At 40.3% G+C, this 22,741-nt stretch overlaps 1 protein-coding gene across 4 annotated transcripts in view; it reads right to left on the bottom strand.

The window, feature by feature from the left end:
- Positions 1-22,741, bottom strand: part of CRADD (CASP2 and RIPK1 domain containing adaptor with death domain) — a 244,858-nt gene that overhangs the window by 193,639 nt on the left and 28,478 nt on the right. Inside the window, exon 2 of one of the 4 annotated variants that reach the window (XM_023738570.1) lies at positions 9,414-14,599. The exons of the other annotated variants lie outside the window; for them this stretch is intronic. Coding sequence (XP_023594338.1) covers positions 14,565-14,599 — 35 coding nt within the window. The 3' untranslated portion in view covers positions 9,414-14,564. Of the gene's footprint in view, positions 1-9,413; positions 14,600-22,741 lie in introns of those variants that run through there. 4 annotated transcript variants of the gene reach the window in all.

Here is a 22,741-nt window from a genome sequence, read left to right as displayed (position 1 = left end):
ACAGTTCTAGAAGGCCGGCTTGCCAGCCAGCATCAGGTCAAAGGCCATGACAGCCACCTCCTCAGCGTAGGCAGTGAGACCTGGTGACTGTGAGAAACAAAACTACTCCCTTTGTGCTTCCTGTTCCTGAGACTGGCCCCTAACAGGCACCCCAAAGCTGGGCTCTGTGTACACATCTTTCTCTACTAATATAATCCACCACTTAGATTCCTATTCTTTTTATTTACCAAATGTAATAATATAAAAGTTTTATATAACTTGTTAAACTTTTTTTATATGGCATATTCTTGACTATGTGTAGCCAATTTCCTAAAGAACTAGAACCCAGAATAAAAAACAAAGATAAAAAATAGGGAAAACATAAAAAGCCTCAAGATGCTCTTTGATATCTATTAACTTTGTAGCAATAATAGTAGTGACTCTATGCTCCAGGCATAGAGTTTGACACTTGGCCTATACTATCTCTAATCCTCACAATATCCGACAAGGTAAAGCATTACTGACTCCATTTTACGGAGAAGAAAAGCAAGGCTCAGAGCAAAAGTGACTTGCCCCAAGGGTTATTTAAGGAGCAAAGCCACGGTTCAAATCTGGGTCTACTAAACATCACAGTGCACGTTCTTTCCATTCCACCACATATCATTATAAAAGTCTTCTAAAATACTGAACTATATACAATAAGAGCAATCATTTATTGAGCATTTAATATAAACGCTTTACAAAAATAATTTCATTTAATCAGCTCTAAACAACCCTGTAGGATTGGTTCTGTTGAGTGAAGAAAATGAAAGCTTAGGGAGAATGAGTAATTTGTCAAAGGTCAAAAAACTACTCAGTGGTGAAGCCTGGTCTGTCTGACTCCAAAATGCACCCTCTTTAACAGCTACACGAGAGTTACACTACTCAAATGCTATCAGTACTTCTTCTAAAGAGAATATCAAAACAGAAGAACAGGGTCAATAAACCATTTTAAAGATAATTCAAAATAACTTCTGCATTAAGATATTGTCTTTGAGAGCTAGCCCATTACTAAACATTTTCTAGGCGACTGTCGCCTTGTTCTGTTGTCCCCAAACGGCTTTAGAACTATCTACAACCAGCATTTTCACTACAATGTCTTCCTTTTTCATTTGGTAAGCAATTGAAAAATCTATTTCTAAAACTACCAGTTCAATCAAATGGAACTCATATCTCTATATCTGAATCTTCAGGGACACTACCAAAATGTACACTAGTTAGTTAGTCCATAATTCTCATCATTAAACAATGTTGTTTGAGTGGCTAGGATGATATTCAAAGTCACTGTGCAAATTGCTCACATGCCACTTAAAACGTGAGATTTCACAGTTTCATAATAAATTCTTTGGGTTGTATCAAGATATGCCAACATATTGTCCCCCTATCAGAAACAACATTTCTCTAAGCCAGGAGATTCCTCGGGTAGGTCTCCTCAATTAAGATTACTTTAAACAATTCTCTTTGTTATTAAGAAGCTGCCAGCCCAGTGAGGAAACTTGATCTTGTTGATCTACTGACTGGGCAAACATGAATGGGAATTCCTCTTGTCTATTGAGAAGTGTACTTGGTAAATTTCACACTGACTGGATTTGTAAACCAAACGGCTGGCAAACTGTTACTTTAAATGGCAATCAGTGAAAAAAAAGCCTGGCAATTCTTGGAAAAGCATGTGGGGAGTCATGGGTATGTGTGAACTCATGCCTGGGTCAACTCTCAAAGTGCACCTAAATACTCCCTAACAAAAGCAAATATACAGACCTAGATGAAACCCCCAAATTTTGGCCTTAATCTTCAACTTGGGATTTTTTCCATCAGTATGGGAAAATTAAAGGAGCCCTGACGGCACCATTGTTAAGCACTTGGCTGTTAACAGAAAGGTCAGCAGTTTGAAATTACCAGCAGCTCCTCAGGAAAAAAAGACCTGGGGATCTGCTCCCTTAAAGATAACTGCCTAGGAAACCTTTTGGGGCAATTCTAGTCTGTCCCATAGGGTCACTATGAGTCAGAATCAACTCAACAGTATACAATAAGGACATGGGAAAATTATAATCTGTAGTTTTAAATACAGTACTTTCTTTTTAACCAGAGCCTAAGTATATGTTTAAAGCAAAACAAATAAATGAAAACTGCAAAAAAAATAAAGAATAAAATAAATCACTTACAATTCCACCAACGACAGCACTGTGTTCCCTAGCCTCCCCCAGACTTTTCTCTTGGCCTATATATGTATATAAACACTTCTGTGTTTTTTCAAATATATGGTTGTGCCACATACTTTGTTTTGAAATCTGCTTTGTTTTATTTTTCCATCCAATAGTAAATCAAGAACAATATTAAAAATTAATAAATGTAGCTCTACATCTTCAATTCTCCCATAACTGATTTAATCAGTCTTTTATTGATGAATAGGTAGGTTGCTTATAAACTTTTGCTTCTATAAGCAATACTGAAATAAACATCCTTGTAGATACAAGTACTTGTGGAATTGGTCCTTTCAGACAAATTCCTAGAAGTAGAAACACTGTCAAAAGATGTGACTTTTGATACATGTGGCCAAACTGCCTTCCAGAAAGATCATGCCAGTTGACACTCCTGCCAGCAATACATAAGAGTGCAGGCTTCTCTATACCAGACCTTTCCTGGTCTGTAAGTATTCTTTTCAAATTGTTGCCAAGCTGATAGGCAAGCAAATGGTAACTTCTGTTTGTTTTTATTTGCATTTTCTTTGCACAAGTACACTGATATAGGAGGCAGGGAGTCAGTATCCTCCTGAAGAGCAAGAGCTTTGTACTCAGACAGTCCTGGGTTACAATTCTGACTCATAACAACCCTATAGGGTTTCCAAGGCTGTAAATCTCCAGGCAAGCAGAACGACACATCTTTTTTCCGTGGAGCTGCTGGTGGGTTCGAACGACCGACCTTTTGGTTAGCAGCTGACTGCTTTAACCACTATGCCACCAGGGCTCTTTGGGATTGCAATCGCCCTGCTAAATGTGTGACCTACGACAGGCTGCCTTAACTCCCTAAATTTGACTCTCTTCATTGCAAAATGTAAATAATTACATCTGTGTCATAGAATATTCATAAGCATTAAATGAGTTGACATCTGAAAGCCTTAGCCAACCCAGCATCTGGCACACAATAAACATTCAGTAAATGGTAGCAACCAATAGTAATGGAACCCTTGTGGTGCAGTGGTTAAGTGATACAGCTGATAACCAAAAGGCTGACAATTCAAATTCACCAGCCGATCCCTGGAAACCCTATAGGGCAGTTCTACTTTGTCCTCTAGGGCCACTATGGGACGGAATCTACTCAATGGCAACCGGTTTTGTTTTGTTTTGTTTTTTACCAGTAGTAATAGTAGTAGTAGAGTATTGGCAGCCATTTTTATTTGTTCTCTTATAAATTGGCTGTTCATATCCTTAGCCTATTTTTGTTCTGGAGAATTTACCCTTTGTTTATTAATCTGTAAGAGCTTGTTTATAAATTGTAGATAATAGCCCCTCTGTTGCCACATATGTTGCTAACATTTTTCCCACACTGACATTAGTTTTTAACTTTATTTATGACGGTCTTTGTTATACAGAAGTTAGTTTTCACATAGTCAAATCTAATCTTTTTTTCTCTTTTTTTTATTTAGTTTCTGCCATTAGTGTCAAGCTTACGAAGACTGGCACTACCACAACATTACAGGTAAATATCAGATTTACATTTTATTCTACTGTTTTAATATTCTTTCGCTTTTTTAACATTGAAATCTTTAATCATGAAAAATTTATTTTGCAATAAAATAGAGGTTTAACTTTATCCTTTTTTACCCCCTAAATGACTAGTATGCAATCCCAACACCTTTTACAAATCCTTTCATCACTGATTTGAAATGCCATCTTAGTATATAAAGTTCGTAATTCCTTACCTTAAACTTGGAAATCATAAAGTTCTGAAAACAAGATGGTTTTTTTGTTTGCTTTTTTTTTAAGTTTGTTGCAAATTAATTTAATGGCGAAGTCTGACCTGAGCGTTTCTGGTCTTTATTTATCCCATTTAGTGTCATCATTCATGTTTTGCTGTGGAAGCTAAAAACTGAATTCTTAAACATGGCTGGACCCAAAAGTTCCAAATAAGGGACTATGAACCTGTACTACCCCACTGCCATCGAATCGATTCCAACTCATAGCGACTCTACAGGACAGAGTAGAACTGCCCATAGGGTTTCCAAGGCTGTAATCTTTTCAGAAGGAGACTGCCACATCTTTCTCCCACAAAGTGGCTGGTAGGTTTGAACTGCTGACCTTTCAGTTAGCAGCAAAGCACTTGACCACCGGGCCAAAAGGGCTCCTAAACCTGTACTAGGTTTTCATACATACTTAAGCCTATTTCTGGACTTCCTAGTCAGTTGATCTGTATGTCTGATCTTGTAGCCATGGTACTCTGTTTTCTCTTTTCTGTTAATATATAAATCATATTGACTTTTAAATGCCAAATCAGTCTTGCATTTCTGGGAGAAACCCCATTTGGTTATGATGTAGTATCCTTTTTCTATTTTGATAGATTCAGCTTGTTAATATGTTAAGGATTTCTGCATCGGCTGCAATGAATTACTTAATATGGCCCATCTAGCATAGTCTTTGTGACTCACATAAAATGACTGAGTGGGACTATGCAAATAAGGTATATGGAACCCTAACAAAGGAATTGGTCAGTTTTGCCACCTTGCTAGGCGTAAAATGAGCCATCCAAGAGGCGGGAGAAGAAGATCTCACTACCACCAAGGAAGAAGAGCCATGAGTGGAGCTGGTCCTTTGGACCCAGGATCCCTGTGCTGAGAAGCTCCTGGAACCAGGAGACCAAGAGAGAGAGCTGTAACGTGAAGATGGGAAGAAGTGGCAGCAGAGAAACGGCAGCAAGAGAGTTCGGCCAGAGATGGCACAGTGGGTTTCCCAGCCTACAGAGCGAGAAAGCTGAGCACCTTTGGGCAAGAGGCTTCCTGGCGGAGTGGGGTGCCTCTGGGCACTTATCGACAGAGCTAAAAGAGCTTTGTAACACTTTCCTGAGCAGGGCAGAGATCAAGGGGCCAGAGAGGCCTGCCTGCAGGCATAGCTAAGAAGAGGCTGTCCTGACGGAAGAACTGTATCCTGAGCGTTCCTGAACCTGAATGGTAACCTGTTACTTCCCTAATAAACTCCAAAACGTGAGTATTGTCTGTGAGTTCTGTGTGGCCATTGCAACGAATTACCGAACCCAGCAAAAGAAGTAGAGAGTGCTGTGGGAGGGACGATTAGTGTCCGAATTGATAAAGATGGTGCAGAGAGGAGGTATGCCTGATCTACACTTCATAGGTATCAGACTTAGGCTGTTAATCTTGATTCTCCTTCCTCCTTTTGAAGTTAGAGACAGTCAGACACCTCCACCACGCTATTTTTACATCTGTGTTCATGAAGTCTACAATATCTTTGTTAGGCTTTTTAGCCAGGTTATACTGACCTCTCTTTCCTGTGTACATATGCCATTTTATTTATTTATTCTACCATTTTGTTTTAATTACTATTTTTTTTAATGTTTTAATGTTTGATAGCACAATATTTCAAGTTTTTCATTATTCACTAGTCTCAAGCAATATTTTTCAGAGCTTTAGATCTATGAAATTCTACAGAATAATAATCCCACTATAATTTTTATTTGAACTGCATTAAATATCAGACTAACGTGGACAACAGTGATACTGATACATTTACTATGTTGTTTATATATGAAGTAGGTACTGAAAAGATTGGCAAAACATTCTCCTTGTCCTCAAAGAGTTTGCCATTTCCAGGGGTAGATAAGTAAGGAAACAGACTTTATAACATAACAAATTTTATTAGAGGAAAACACAAAGTCCACCTAATTGTTGTTGGGTGCCATCCAGTCAGTTCTGACTCATAGCGACCCCACGTACAAGAGAACGAAACACTGTCCGGTACTGCACCATCCTCATAATCATTGTTATGCGTGAGCCCATTGTTGCAGCCACTGTGTCAATCCATCTCACTGAGGGTCTTCCTCTCTTTTGATGATGTGATGGTTAAGATTGTATGTCACCTTGGCTAGGCCATTATTCTCAGTGTTTTAACAGTTGTATAATGTTGTGCTCACCCCCATGATGGAATCTGCTGAGTGGTACTGGCCGAGGCGGGGCCTATGGCAGCTCACCGCCCTCTCAGTTTCATCTCTCTGCCTTCTGCTGGTTACCTTCTGCCTGCTCGCCTTGCGAAGGTTTTTGGCTTGTTCCAGACTCAGCAGCTGCCTCTTGTTGTCTAACCTCCAGTTCGTGGGACTTGAGCTAGCAGCTTACCTGTTGATCTTGGAATTCATCGAACTTCTCAGCCTGGGAGCAAGAGTCCAGTTCCCCAACCTGTTGACGTTGGGTTCGCCCTGCAGCTACTTGAATCAGGAGAAGCCTTGTGGTCTTGTCTGCTGATCCTGGAATTCATTGACCTTCACAGCCTGTGAGCGGGAGCCCCTCTCCAACCTGCCGACCTTGGGTTCACCAGCTTCTGCAGCTATGTGAACTGGGAGAGGCCTCTACCCTGATCTGTGGGCTTGGGATGTTTTAACCTCTACAATTGCGTGAGCTATTTCCTTGATGGAAATTTCTCTCTATATATGTTTATACACTTTACTGGTTTCTCTTCTCTAGAGAACCCAGCCTAAGACAGATGACCCTCTACTTTACCAAGCATGATGTCCTTCTCCAGAGACTGGTCCCACATGATAACGTGTCCAAAGTATGCAAGACAAAGTCTTGCCATCCTAACTTCTAAGAAGCACTCTGGCTGTACTTCCAAGACAGATTTGTTTACTCTTCTGGCAGTCCATGGTATGTTCAATATTCTTCATCAACACCATAATTCAAAGGCATCAATTCCTCTTCAGTCTTCCTTATTCATTGCCCAGCTTTCGAATACATATGAGGTGACTGAAAACACAATGGCTTGGGTCAGGTGAACCTTAGTTCTTAATGTGATAGCTCTACTTTTTAACACTTTAAAGAGATCTTCTGCAAGTAGACTTGCCCAACGCAATGCATCGTTTGATTTCTTGACTGCTGCTTCCATGGGTGTTGATTATGGATCCAAGTAAAATGAAATCCTTTATGACTTCAATCTTTTCTCCATTTATCATGTTGCTGCTTATTGGTCCAGTTGTGAGGATTTTTATTTATGTTGAGGTGTAGTCCATACTGAAAGCTTCAGTCTTTGACTTTCATCAGTAGGTGCTTCAAGTCCTCTTCACTTTCAGCAAGCAAGGACGTGTCATCTGCATATCGCAGGTTGTTAATGAGTCTTCCTCCAATCCTGATGCCGCATTCTTCTTCATACAGCCCAGCTTCTCGGATTATTTGCTCAGCATACAGATTGAATAAGTATGGTGAAAGGATACAACTCTGACGCACACCCTTCTTGACTTTATGAAGTATCTCCTTGCTCTGTTGGAACAACTGCCTCTTAGTCTAAGTACTGGTTCCTCATGAGCACAATTAAGTGTTCCGGAATTCCCATTCTTCACAATGTTATCCATAATTTGCTATGATCCACACAGTCGACAATGAAACACAGTTAAACATCGTTCTGGTATTCTCTGTTTGCAGCCAGGATCCATCTGGCATCAGCAATGATATCTCTCATTCCACATCCTCTTCCGAATCCGGCTTGAATTTCTGGCAGTTCCGTGTCAATGTACTGCTGCAACCGCTTTTGGTTGATTTTCAGCAAAACTTTACTTGTGTGTGATATTAATGATATTGTTTGATAATTTTCACATTCTGTTGGATCACCTTTCTTTGGAATGGGTACAAATATGGATCTCTTCCAGTCAGTTGGCCAGGTAGCTGTCTTCCAAATTTCTTAGCATAGATGAGTGAGCACTTCCAGCACTGCATCCGTTTGTTGAAACATCTCAATTGGTATTCCAGCAATTCCTGGGGCCTTGTTTTTGCCAGTGTCTTCAGTGCAGCTTGGACCTCTTCCTTCAGTACCATCGGTTCTTGATCATATGCTACCTTCTGAAATGGCTGAGCATCTACCAATTTTTTTTTGGTGCAGTGACTCTGTGTATTCTTTCCATCTTCTTTTGATGCTTCCTGCATCATTTAGTATTTTCCCCATAGAATCCTTCAATATTGCAACTTGATGCTTCAATTTTTCTTCAGTTCTTTCAGCTTGAGAATTGCTGAGCACGTTCTTCCCTTTGGTTTTCTATCTCCAGTTCTTTGCACATTTTATTATGATACTTTACTTTGTCTTCTCAAGCTGTCCTTTGAAATCTTCTGTTCAGTTCTTTTACTTCATCATTTCTTCCTTTCACTTCAGCTACTTGATGTTCAAGAGCAAGTTTCAGAGTCTCTTCTGATATCCATTTTGTTCTTTTGTTTCTTTCTTGTCTTTGTAATGACCTCATGCTTTCCTCGTGTATGATGTCCTTGATGTTATTCTGGTCTTCAGTTATTAGTGTTCAATGTGTCAAATCTATTCTTGAGATGGTCTCTAAATTCAGGAGGGATATACTTGAGGTCATACTTTGGCTCTTGTGCACTTGTTCGAATTTTCTTTGACTTCAACTTGAACTTGCATATGAGAAATTGATGGTCTGTTTTGCAGTTGGCCCCTGGCCTTGTTCTGACTGATAATGTTGAGCTCTTCCAGTGTCTCTTTCCACAGATGTAGTCGATTTGATTCCTATGTATTCCATCCGGCAAGGTCCATGTGTACAGTCACCGTTTATGTTGGTGAGAAAAGGTATTTGCAATGAAGAAGTCATTGACCTTGCAAAATTCTATCATGCAATCTCTGGCATTGTTTCTACCACAAGGCCATATTTTCCAACTATGGATCCTTCTTCTTTGTTTCCAACTTTCGCATTCTAATCACCAGTAATTATCAATGCATCTTGATTGCACGTTTGATCAATTTCAGATTGCAGAAGTTGGTAAAAATCTTCAAGTTCTTCATCTTTGGCCTTTGTGGTTGGTGTGTATATTTAAGTAATAGACATATTAACTGGTCTTCCTTGTAGGCGTATGGATGTTATCCTATTATCGACAGTGTTGTACTTCAGCATAGATCTTGCAATGTTCTTTTTGACAATGAATGCAACGCCATTTCTCTTCAATTTGTTATTGCCGGCATTGATTGTCTGATTCAAAATGGCCAACACCAGTCCATTTCAGCTCACTAAAGTGTAGGATATCAATGTTTATGCATTTCAGTTCATATTTGACAATTTCCAATTTTCCTAGATTCATACTTCCTACATTCCATGTTCCAATTATTAATGGATATTTGCAGCTGTTTCTTCTCATTTTGAGTCTTGCCACATCAGCAAATGAAGGTCCCAAAAGCTTGACTCCATCCACGTCATTAAGGTGCCTTCCAACCTGAGGGGCATCTTCCAGCACTATATCAGACATTGTTCCACTGCTACTCGTAAGATTTTCACAGCTTAATTTTTTTCAGAAGTAGATAGACCCCCAGGTCCTTCTTCCTAGTCTATCTTAGTCTGGAAGCTCAGCTGAAACCTGTCCAACATAGGTGACCCTGCTGGTATCTGAATAACGGTGGCATAGCTTTCAGCATCACAGTAACACGAAAGCACGCCCCCACAGTAGGACATACTGACAGATGCATTAGAGGAAAACACAAAGTCCACCCAGGAGTAGAGATTATTGTCAGGAAAAACTTCCTACAGAGCTGACGCCTGGGGTGGATCCTAGTTTCTCCTGTGAACAGGCCTGGTGATGAGCAGGCACTTCTAGAGGCTGCACTGACAACACCTTCAGGCCTAAGAAATGCCATTAATACAGAGCTGAGTGTACTCAGTCTTCCATGTCAGAACATGACAGCAAGTCTCCTGGGCTAGCTGGCCTCTCCTCCTGCCTCAGCCAGTCCTGGCTGCCTGCTGCTGAGCGGGAGACTGGACACAATGGATCAAGGAAACCACCTCTGCCTCCAAAGGCAGCACACATATACTTCCCACAGCTCCCCCTCCTCACATAACCTTAAGAAAAGACCACCAGTGTAAGGTGAGTCATTACAGCTACAGTTGTTAATCCACCTGGCTCTAGACTCCTGAAGTCAACAAAGTGTTATCACTTATTTCTACACAGGAGCACTGTGTTCCAGGAGAAAATGGTTCTATTTGAAGCCTAAAATGGTAACAAAGCAAATGAAAGCAGAGCTGCTGTGTGTCTCCTGGATAGTGAAAAGTTCTGGTACTCAAATAAGCACACCCAGCAAAGGTGACAGATTCGCTGCTGGGATGAACTATTACCCCTCTGTGGCTCAGAATTAACTATGGAATCATCCGGCAAAGACAGAGCACTCTGCAGAGCAGCCATAGCTGTGCATGGAGGAAGAGGGCAAGAGTACACAGTCACAGTGTTATTCCTAAAGAGACTCAGGGGATCTGTCCAGTTATTCAAAAGCACATCTGGAAAGAATTCACCTGTCTTGAACCCTGCTTGCTTAACAGCAAAACAAGAGAAAGCATCATAAAATGCTCAGTCAGAGTGATCTTTCCAATTGCTGAGGCTGGAAGTTTTCCCACCTGAGCATCATAAATGAGACAAACTGCATAATAGGATAATAAGAGTTGTTGCTGAAAGATGCAATCACAAAATAAAAGAACCTTTCAAAACCTGACTGTAGTTGGTAATTATCCAGGAATGGAATATAAGGAAGAGCAATTACAAGGTTCCTGCTTCTTCATGCTATCATGAAACGGAGGTGGGCAAGTGCCAAAGATTACTCTTTCAGTTACAATAGACCTTCCTATGCATGCCCGGTGTCTTCAGCAACAGCCCTATTCCTTTCTGTTAACAAGTGTGCTCTAAGACAGTCTTGTTTATCAGTCTTCCAAGACTCCTCTGGGTGTAGTGGAACCTCCAAACTTTTGGCTAGCAGCCAGGTGTGTTAACAGACATTAGTGCATAGTTATATCAGAAGAATCTTTTCTCCTTCAAAGATAGGCCCAGAGCTAGCTATCTTATACCTTTCCCAAGAACAGGGAATGCTACACTTGCTAATTGGGCCGTAATCCCAGGAAGTTGAAATCTTCAAAGAAGTAAAAAGTTGTCTCTTAGGGACTCTGTTCTTCCCAGAAAGCCAAAGAACTCTGGTTTGATCAAAAGCCTGCTCCCATAGAGGATAGCATGACCAATCTCTTTTTTATCTTTAGTCCCTCTTCTGTCGTCCTCTATCTGAGTCTCCCTTTTACTCTGCTGGCACTACTTCCACAAGCGAAAAGATGGCTGGATCACCAGCAGCCATTTGAGGCCGTGAGGAAATCTTGAGAATGGAAGTCATGTGCTAAGAATGGTGTATTAGGTTGAACAGTGTTCCCAAAAATTCATATCCATCTAGAACCTGTGAATGTGACCTTAATTGGAAATAGGTCTTTGCAGATATATAATCAAGTTAAGATAAGGTCATACTGGTTTAAGGTGGACCCTAATCCAATGACTGGTATCCTGATAAGAAAGGGGAAATGTGGACACAGGCACACAGGGGAGAACGTCATGTGAAGATGGAGGCAGAGATTGGAGTGATGTGTCTACAAACCACAGGACACCAAAGATTGTCAGCAATCAATAGAAGCTAGGAGAAAAGCACAGAAGATTCTTCCTCAGAGCCTACACAAAGGAACCAATCCTGCCAACACCTTGATTTTGGACCTCTAGTCTCCAGAGCTGTGACAGAGTAAAATTTCTGTTGTTTTGAGCCATCCAATTTGTGGTAATTTGTTATGACAGCCCTCAGAAACTAAGCAAAGCATAAAGGTAGAAGGAACCTTGGCCTCTGGTAACTGTGGAGCAGTCATACCAGCCCTGGACTCTGAGGACTACCTATAGACTTTATAATTAAGACAGAAGGAAGAAGAGAAGGTGAAGGAGGAGGAGAAATACCTTCGCTCTTGTTTAAACTACTGTTTTGGGGGTTTTCTGTTAAATGTAGCCAAATTTAATTCCTAACTGGAATAGACTGGGGCCATATTACAGAAGACCTTAAATGAGCATTGAAAATGTTTTAAATAAATTAGTAATTACAAAATCAGGAGACACTGAGGATACTTTGAATATTTGTATTAAAAGGAATCAATCACTGTATATTATTTGAGCGATTACCATGTTTTCAATCAGTGGTATCACTAGGGGGGTGTAAGAGGTACAGACCACACCCGGTGACACTGTCAGAGGGTGACACCAAAATGGCTGTCAATAAAATTTCTGTGCAGTGTTTCAGCAGAAATTTATTATTTTTTATAAAAATATTCCTATAGTTAGTTATAACAACAAAAACATTTTTCATCAGCCCAGCTTACATGTATCAATATACCTACAAGGCTAAAACTCTATGCTAATTTACTTTCTGAACCTCTTAAAGCACTCCAGTCCAAGCTGTCATTATTACCCAATTACAATGACACTTCAAATCATGTGTTTTCGTCTGCACACGCTACAGGCATGCACTATTGTTTTTGCTGCTGCTGGTGTTTTTATAGTCGCTGATTTTGTCAAATTTTCTGGTGTTTTAGCTACAATATTGTGGTAATTTGTATTTGTGAACCTAAATCAATAGCTTTTTTGAGAATGAAGTAGTAATTAAAGGAAAAGAAGAAGAAAAATAAAAAAAGGCTTCCGTTCAGTTACTAATAATGTTGTAACTAATAATGTCAATGTAGAAAGATTTTACAAAATAATTTTGGTTTTAGTACTCATATAATCTAACAAATATTACACTTAAGCAATTTACAGCTATATTTATCACATATTATTCTATGATTAAAACTGGTAATAAACTTACATGTATAACAATTATTGACTATATAACTCTTTGGTAACTAAATAGAGAAACTGACAGTTTAAAACACAAAGTGGGGGAAATGAATTGCTGTGTTTCTTGATACATGTTTAGAAATATAACTTAAATCTTAAATTTATTTTTTTTAATTTTAGTCTTTTTTTAATTTTCTTTAAAAACATCACTGTCTTGCAAATATATATCCAACTTTAACAAAATTTTCACGGTATTAGTTTAAATTATGGTTTAAAAACAGTGACACATTAAAATTTACACATGATAGAACTAACATATCCAATAGATTTACATTTACATTTTTTTTTCAAATATTGCTGATTTATCTTTTTTCTTTTATTGTGGAGGGATATTCTATGATGCCACATGGAGTGCATACATCAAAGAGGCTAAGTTGATGCCAGCAAAGGAAAGCAAAAGAGGCAAGAATTAAAGCACTCAAAATACTTGCTGGATCCATGCTTCAGTATGTCAAAAGACCAGATGATGGCCAGGGTTCATCAAAAGACACTGCTCGTCAGTCTCCAATTGATAAAGCTGATTCTTCTGATGCTAGCATGCATTCTGCAGGAGAGCAAAAGGTAGAAATAGCAGAATTTGAGGCAGAAGAGAGTACTGCAATTGACTCTAGCCATGATACCATAAATGAGATGAGTGACATTAAGGAGAAAGATTTGCAAATTTTGTATGATGTTTCTTTCTGGGCGATACCAGTTCCAGGTCATTTTGGGGTTGAAATTATCAAAAGGGGAAATGTTTCTTTCCAGAACAAAGATAGACCTTTCAGTGTTGCAGCAAGGCAAGATGCAAAAGCAAAGGGAGATTTGTGCCAGCTTTCAAAACAGTTGTTTTACAAGGTGATGCCAAATGGCGAGAAAATTCTGTGGTCCTGGACAGTTTACTCACTCGTCAGCGAGAATTCATACTGTTTTTGCTGCCGACTATTTGCTGTTAATGCTACAGATATGACATCCAAATTTGTGGCCAGGTTTCAGAAGTGTTGGAAGCTGAGCCCGAAAGTACATAACCATGAGACATCCGAAGAGCGCCTAGGTTGCCTTGAAAAGTGGAAAAAATTGGCAGCAGGACTGAAGCTGCACAAAACCACTGATGCCAAAACTATTGTTTTGAAGGAAATAGAGAAGAAAAAGTGGAGGGATACTTTGCCCAGATTACTTGATATCACATTGTTTCCTGCCAAGCAGAATATGGCATTCCATGGCCACAAGGAAGATGAATCTTCATTGAATAAAGGGAATTTTCTTGAGATCGTTGAGATGCTTTCAAAATATGATCCAGTGCTGAAAGAGCACCTAACGAGATTAAAGTGGAGCACATGTAAACTGAAAGTATCTGAGTCTTATCTTACACCAAAAACTCGGAATGAGTTTATAAGTGCCCTGGCAAATCATGGGAAGGAGAAGCTTGTCATGGACATAACGTCTGCGAAGTATTTTGGGATCATGTTCAACAACAAACCTGACATATCACATACTGACCCGATGTCCAAAGTGATCAGATACGTAAAAGTCAACAACAGGAAAGCTGAAGTGAAAAAAAAAGTCTTCCTAGGTTTTTTCCCTTTAAAGGGGAATAAAGCCGTTGACCTCAGTTCTGACATTCTTAAAAAACTGGAAAGTGATGGACTGGACATAATGATGTGTCACACTCAAGGTTACGACAATGCTGTCACTATGGCTGGAATCCATGGAGATGTACAGCTATTCCTGAGGGAAAGAACAAGAAAGGCATTTTTAATTGATGTGTGGACCATTCTCTTAGCTTGTGCGGTCAACACTTTTTTGCTGAAAATGCATTATGTGTGACATTTTTTGGAACTCTTGAGATAATGTTCTCTCGCTTTGCTGCTTACACTCATCAATGGGACGTGTTAATTGAGCATACTGGAGCATCAGCGAAAAGGCTATCAATACCATGCTGGAGTGCTCATCATGCTGCAATTAAGCCAGTTAAAGAAAAGTTCAATAAGTTTGTGGTGGTGATTAAAGCTCTTTGAGATTCACATGAAAATCTGGACACAAGAAGAGCAGCACAAGGTCTTCTGCCTGCTGTGATTTCACCTTTCTGTGCTACCTGTACTTCTGGTGCAATGTACTTCAGGAAGTTAATCTTACATAGCAGTACCTGCAGACTAATGGCTCAACTGTCAACAAAGTGGTGACAAGGCTACAGGCACTAAGACTTTTTCTGCACAAGGAGCACAGTCACCTGGTGGAGCATGCAACTGAACAGGCACTTTTAAAATTGGATGTGTAATTGCAGTAGAGAGAAGAGCCAGGTTCAAGAAGAGGACAGCAGGGAATGGGGAGCAGGCAAGTGATGCTGGACTCACTCTGCAAGAAGAAAATAAGAGGGCGACGCTTAAGTGCATTGACCGCTTTCATTCTGAACTCCAGATCAGATCAAAAGCCATCAAGGAAGTAGTAGCCATGCCTGAGGCTGTTCAAGGAAGAGTCTCATATCTGCCACCAAGGAGGAGTTAAAGGTATCCATTCCAAAACTTACCACTTTCTATGACAAGGTGCCTGAGAGTGAGCTTTTAATAGAAATACCAAGGCTGAGAAGTCACATGAAAGCAGCAGGGATTGATCTGGAAGAAGCTAAAGACAGGGCAACATTGGACGTTTTGACATTTGTAGCTGAATGGGAATTCACAGAACCTCTCCCAACTCTTTCACTAAGCCTAAAATTATTTCTGACGATCTGTGTGTCTGTGGCTTCATGTAAGAGGAGCTTTCCAAGCTGAAGCTTATAAAGAACTATTTGCAATCTACCATGGGACAGTCAAGGCTTTCTGATCTTGCAATATTATCATCTGAAAGTAAGCTGGAGAAAGGAATTGATTTTGATGAAGTCATTGACAAGTTTGCAGCTTTGAGGCCAAGAAAGAAAAATTCTGATTTAGTCAAGATATTCTCTAAGTGCTGAAATGCTTGTGTATTTGTTCCTGTTTATTTTTATGGTAACATTTCATTTGTGAATATATTTCCATATGCATTTGTCTACAATTTCTACATTATTTGGGCCATTATTGATTATGCAAACCTAATCCATTAATGTATATCATGTAACAGTAAAGTTTAACATTAAAATGAACACAATTTTGATGTGGTTCTTAAATGTTTTTAACTTCGAATTCTGTTTTCTTACCAAATTTTTACTTTAACCCATGAAACTATGTAAACGTAAATACATTTAGGCTGTGTGTATGATATTGTAACTTAAAGGTGTAATTTTAATTTTGCTAGTTGTTTATGTCACTACTGTCGTTATATTCAGTGATATACGGGAATTACTATTTACAAGTAACATTAGTACAAAAAACATTACTAAAGATTCAGTCTGGTCTGGTACGGAGGAGGTCCATGGAGGCGGGGAGGGGGCGGGATGACACCATGAGTTACCACACTGGGTAACACCAACCCTAGTGATGTCACTGTTTTCAACAGTGCTGGGTTCCTGCCCTCTAAAATCTTACAACCTACTGCATACACTGAACAAGTATAACGAATCTTAACCAAAAAGGAAGGACAGATACTACAGAAGTGTGTAACAAGAGGATCTAATCCAATACAGGATGCGTAGGTGGGGGTGGCTTATCCAATGAACAAGGTAAGCCTGGGCTTACCTGTGCTTACTTGTGCTTACTTACTAATCTATAGTGAATAATTTCACATGGGTTTCACATTAAAGATGTCACAAGCTGAACGAGTTTTTCCCACTAAATCAGTTCCTCAAGGATGTGGTGGAAAAACCCATTGCCGTCGAGTTGATTCTGACTCATAGTGACCCTATAGGACAGAGTAGAACTGCCCCATAGGGTTTCCAGGAAGTGGCTGGTAGGTTCGAACTGCCAACCTTTTAGTTAGCAGCTGAACACTTAACCACTGCATCACCAGGGCTCTGATGTGTACAACCTATGTGAAATTGTTGACTACAGATTAGTAAGTAAGGACAAGCAAGCCTGTGCTTACCTTGTTTACTGGATCATCCGCTCCTGTCAGGGATTGTAAATTTGAAAAAAGGCTTTGATTCTGTAAGTAGGTGCTGTGGGGTTGCAAGACAGAGACAGATGTCAGCCATACCAAGAAGGAGAATCTTTGATGTGGTGAAAAAATGTGAAGTTGTTCACTACAGATGATCTGGTAAGCAAAGTAAACACCATGCTTACTCTGCCTATTGGATAATCCGCCCCTGGATGTGGAAAGGCTTCCTGGAGAAATCTTACTTAAGCTAAACCTCAAAAGGAGGAGTTGGAGATGGCTTGGCAAAAAAAAACAGGTAAGAGCATTCACACCCTATACAAAGATTCAGAGACAAAACATAGTACCAAACACTCCCCTAAAAAAAAGAAGTACAGCACATTAAAAAAACAAAGATGTCCCACAGGGATCACAATAGAATAGGTCCCAGACAGAGCTGGAGAAAAGTGTAGAACAAAATTCTAACTCACAAAAAAAGATCAGACTTACTGGTCTGACAGAGACTGGTGAAACCCCTAGAGTACGGCCCCCGGACACCTTTTCACTCAGTACTGAAGTCACTCTTCAACCACAGATTAGAGAGGCCTATAAAACAAACAATAACTCGTAGTTCAACCATGTATATGAGACTAAAGGGGCACACCAGCCCAGGGGCAAGGATGACAAGTCAGGAGGGGACAGGAAAGCTGGATAAATGAAAACGGGAACCCAAGGGCAAGAAGAGGAGAGTGCTGACATGTCGCAGGGTTGGCAAATTAGTACACAAAATAATATGTGTACTAATTGTTTAATGAGAAGCTAATTTGCTCTGTAAACTTTCACATAAAAAAGAATAAATAAATAAAACAAAGAAGTCCCACTTAGCTGGTGCACTGATGTCTTAGTCATCTAGTGCTGCTATAACAGAAATATCACAAGTGGATGGCTTTAACAAAGAGAAATGTATTTTCTCACAGTCTGGTAGGCTAGAAGTCCAAATTTAGGGCGTCAACTCCAGGGAAAGGCTTTCTCTCTCTGTCGGCTCTGGAGGAAGGTCCTTCTCATCAATCTTCCCCTGGACTAGGAGATTCTCTGCACAGGAACCCTGGGTCCAAAGGACGTGCTCTGCTCCCAGTGCTGCTTTCTTGGTGATATGAGGTCCCCCCAGCTCTCTGCTTGCTTCCCTTTCCATTTATCTCTTGTAAGATTAAAGCTGATACAGGCCACATCCCAGGGAAACTCCCTTTACATTGGATCAGGGATGTGACCTTAGTGGGGCGGGGGGGGGGGTTACAATCCCACCCTAATCCTCTTCAACATAATCCAATCTTGCCTCACCAACCACAGGCAGAGATTAGGGTTCACAACACATAGGAAAATTACAATCACAAAATGGACAACCATACAATACTGGGAATTGTGGCCTAGCCAACTTGACACATATTTTTGGGGGACACAATTCAATCCATGACAACTGAGATTAGGGAACTCCAGAGAATGGTATTAGCTGAAGCTGGAATGGTAGGCAGGGCCACAGGTGATAAGAACACAACTGTAGACGTGGAAGACACATATGGGAGCTTCTCTGTATAGGGAGACCAGTGAGAAGTCAGTCATTTGGAGAAGTAGTAAGAGCCTAAAAGTAAGAGGCAGCTGCATAACTCAGAAAACAATAATAACATTGATGAAAATACCAAAAGTAGGAGGAGGAACTGGATTTAGTGGAAAAAACTCGTGAAGTTTGTGACATGTTGAGTTGAATTTTCCAGCACGGCATCTTCAGAAGATGTCTAGAAGTATTCATCATCTGCTATGTCTGGAGTGGCTTCTTTCCTAGTAATCAACGACTCCACCTTCCTTAAAATCCAGATTCAATTAAAAGTGCTCCCTAATCTATGCCCTCCCCACTCAGATCACTCTTTCATGCTGTATGCTCTGTTGGAACTCCATTCACAGGTAATTCTTTGTAGGCTGCTGCTGAATGTCCATACATTCACACGCTTGCCATCCATCTTTTGCCATATAGACTGCAAATTCCTTTAAGTACAAGATTCTAATTTCTATTCCTGTTGCAATCCTTTGGATGCCTTTTAGAGCCCACAACACTTGGTGAACACTAAAAGTGTACTGTTAACAAATTCCTTAGAGGATTGAGAAACCTAATACAGCTACACTTCTGAGTAACAGGGAGATATAGCACAATGGCTGTCTCAGGGAACGGGAACAAATTCTTACCCCTGCTTGGCATTACTGGTCAGGAGGTCTGTGTCTTGATGACAAAGGATTTCTTTCAAAAGAGGTGAAAAAAAGACAAGACTGGGGGTGGGGGTTATAAAAAATACACAAAATACCTAATGGATGGGAACAAAAGGAAAATGCTTCCCGATTGCAAACCTTGCTTAACTTTTTTGTTTGTGGTTAGTACTCAAATTCTAACATTATCTCATCACCCCAATACTGAAAAACCTTGAGACTAAACCATGAGTGAGTATACAGGATAAGCTGAAATTAAATCCTCATGTGAATGTGCAGAGTACAAAGGCATTTTATCTGTTCAGTTTATCTAATTCTTCTTCTCTTATGTACAATTTTAGAAATGAAAGAAAAAGTATGATAAATCTGCTCTTCTAGTGAAATTTAATTCAAAAGGAAAGGCAAAGATAATGACATACTTTCACAGGAAAAGTTTACCCTGAAGAAAGGCTTCCCCAGTTTTGGCTCTCAAAACTTTTTCAGAATTAAGCATTGGTTTTAATCCAGTACTCTGTTAGGCACCAAGAAAACATAGGTAAACAAAGCTGGTTCCTGTATGCAAAGGTTTTTTTTTTGGCCTCTCTCTCCTTACACTAGGAGTCAGCAGACTTTCTCTGTAAAAGGACAGACACCAAATACTCTAGGCTTTGTGGGCTATAGGGTCTCAGCTGCAACTACCCAACTCTGCTGTCATAGTGTGAAAGCAGCCATAGATAACATGTAAACAGATGAGCATGGCTGTGTTCCAATAAAACTTTATTTATGGACACTGAAATAAAAATTCAATATAATTTTCACATATCATGCAATATTATTCCCTTCTTTCTTTCTTTTTTTTCAGTAACTTAAAAATGTAAAAACTGGGGCAGGGACAAGATGGTGGAGTACTCAGATGCTTCTGATGGACCCTCTTACAACAAAGACCCGAAAAAACAAGTGAATTGATTATCTATGACAATCTAGGAGCCCTGAACATCAAAGGCAATGTTGAGGAACTGAACTGAGTGGCAGGGGGAGGGAGAGACAGTTCGGAAGCAGCGAGGAGGAGCCAGACCTGACATGGTGAGAGCCTGAACCCTTCAGGCCTGAACAGCTCGGGGGTGAGCAGTGAGGCAGGCAAGCAGCAGTGCTCGAGAAACATATTCCACACCGAGAGAGAACCAGGGACAGAGAGTCTACTCGGCAACCCAGAACGAGTGAGAAGGAGCCATCGATCAGCGAAAGGTAAGTACTTGCATCCGGCCTACTGCGCAGATCAAAAACACCCCCTTAGGGAAAAACCTCTCTCCCATTTACCTCCCCACTCCCTGCTCTGCACTGGGTCCCGGACCTGCTTCAGCAATTGCCGAGTCCCCTGGGCCAGAAGCAGTATCCATCACACACCCTGAGCCATTCTCCCGACCTTGGAGAGTGAACAAATTAATTAAAAAACAGGGGAAAAAATAAACTGCTGGCTCCCCTAAGCCAGGAATTCAGGATAGGCACAGCTCCTTTGCCTAAGCACAGGCATAAAGGATCCTTGGACTTTGGCTGGCTTTCTCCCTGCACAGACTTGTGTGGGCCCATTTCAGCAGTGCGGGCCCTCATTACCAAAGTGCAACAGGGTATCTACCTGAAGTCTACTTTCAACTGTTTCAGCTGTGAAGTGGCAGGTTCGTGACATTTGACACTGCTCTGCCTGTTAAGCGGGGTCTTCACTTACCCACATCAGGGACCTGAGGAATGGTGGCTCCACCTATGCCACATAGCCACCTGCGATAGGGGCCCAAGAGTAGGAGGTGCCCCCCAGACCTTACAGCCAACAGCACTGGGTGATCATACTCCAGCTGCAAAACCCACCCATCTACGCGCTCTAGGGAACAGGAACACGCCTTTCACCTGGACACTCAGGGGCGGCCGTCAGTCCCCTGCCTTGCTCAGAGTGTGTCCCCCTGCTGCAGCCAGATGTCTGTGCCTACGCCAATCACCCATGCCTGTCACGGACTGTAGGTGAGAGCCGGCACCACACACTTGGTGGCTATCTACCTGGGCACCTGAGCTGAATCCATACAGGAAGAGTAGGCCGACTCCTGAGCTAACATACCTAGTAACAGATCTAACCACCTGGTGACAGGACATTAGAGCTTCAAAGGTGCCAATAATCAAACTAGCTCACACGAGCAGCATATTTGGGCATATCAAAACAAAACAAGAAGCTAGGACACAGTAAGCAAACATAAAACAAATGAATAGAATAACTTATGGATGGCTCAGAGACAACAGTCAGTATCAAATCAAATAAAGAGGTAGTCATGATGGCTTCAGCAAGCTCTCAAAGAATTGGAAATTTTTCAGAGGAAGAAAATTTCTTGGAATTACCGGAGGCAGAATACAAAAGATTAATATACAGAACTCTTCAAGAAATTAGGAAGGAAATTAAGCAAAACACAGAACATGCAATAGGGGAAATTAAAAAGATTAGACAAGAGCATAATGACAAACTTAACAGGCTTCAAGAATCCATAGAGAGACAGCAATCAGAAATCCAGAAGGTTAACAATAAAATTTCAGAATTAGACAACTCAACAGAAAGTCACAGGAGCAGAATTAAGGCAATGGAAGTCAGAATTAGTGAGAATGAAGACAAAACACTTGACACCAACTTATTTGAGGAAAAATCAGATAAAAGGATTTTAAAAAATGAAGAAACCCTAAGAATTATGTGTGATTCTATCAAAAGGAATAAACTACGAGTGACTGGAGTACCAGAACGGGGTGGATAACAGAAAATACAGAGAGAATTGTTGAAGATTTGTTGGCAGAAAACTTTCCTGATAGCATGAAAGATGACAAGGTATCTATCCAAGATGCTCATCGAACCCCACTTAAAATAGATCCCAAAAGAATGTCACCAAGACATATTATAATCAAACTTGCCAAAACCAAAGATAAAGAGAGAATTTTAAGAGCAGCTCCGGGAGAAACGAAAAGTCATCTACAAAGGAGAGTCAATAAGAATAAGCTCGGACTACTCGGCAGAAACCATGCAGGCAAGAAGGCAACGGGATGACGTATATAAAGCCTTGAAAGAAAAAAACTGCCAGCCAAGAATTATATATCAAGCAAAACTGTCTCTCAAATATGATGGTGAAATTAGGGCATTTCCAGATAAACAGAAGTTTAGGGAATCTGCAAAAACCAAACCAAAATTACAAGAAATACTAAAGGGAGTACTCCAGTTAGAAAATCAATACCATCAGATAAAAACCCAAGACTAGAACACGGGACAGAGCAACCAGATATCAACCCAGATAGGAAAGTCACAAGAATAAACCAAAGTTAAAACACTGAAAATAGGGAAACAGATGTCAATATGGAAAAGATGACAACATTAAAACAAAAAACAGGGACTTCAAAAGTGTAGACATAGATTTTTCATATAGAGAGGAAGTTAAGGTGATATAAAGAAGTAAAAGACTGGTATAAACTTAGAAAAATAGGGGTAAATATTAAGGTAACCACAAAGGAAACTAACAATCCTACAAGTCAAAATAAAAAACTAGAAAAATATAAAGACTCAGCAAACACAAAATCAACAACAATGAAAGAGATGAAAAGAAAATACATAAAGAAAAATGACTCAGCACAGAAAAT

Source organism: Trichechus manatus, unplaced genomic scaffold (genome assembly GCF_000243295.1).
Source record: "Trichechus manatus latirostris isolate Lorelei unplaced genomic scaffold, TriManLat1.0 scaffold00119, whole genome shotgun sequence".
Lineage (NCBI taxonomy): Eukaryota > Metazoa > Chordata > Mammalia > Sirenia > Trichechidae > Trichechus > Trichechus manatus.
The sequence above is the reverse complement of the archived record's forward strand: the minus strand, read 5'-3'. Positions and strand labels throughout refer to the sequence as shown.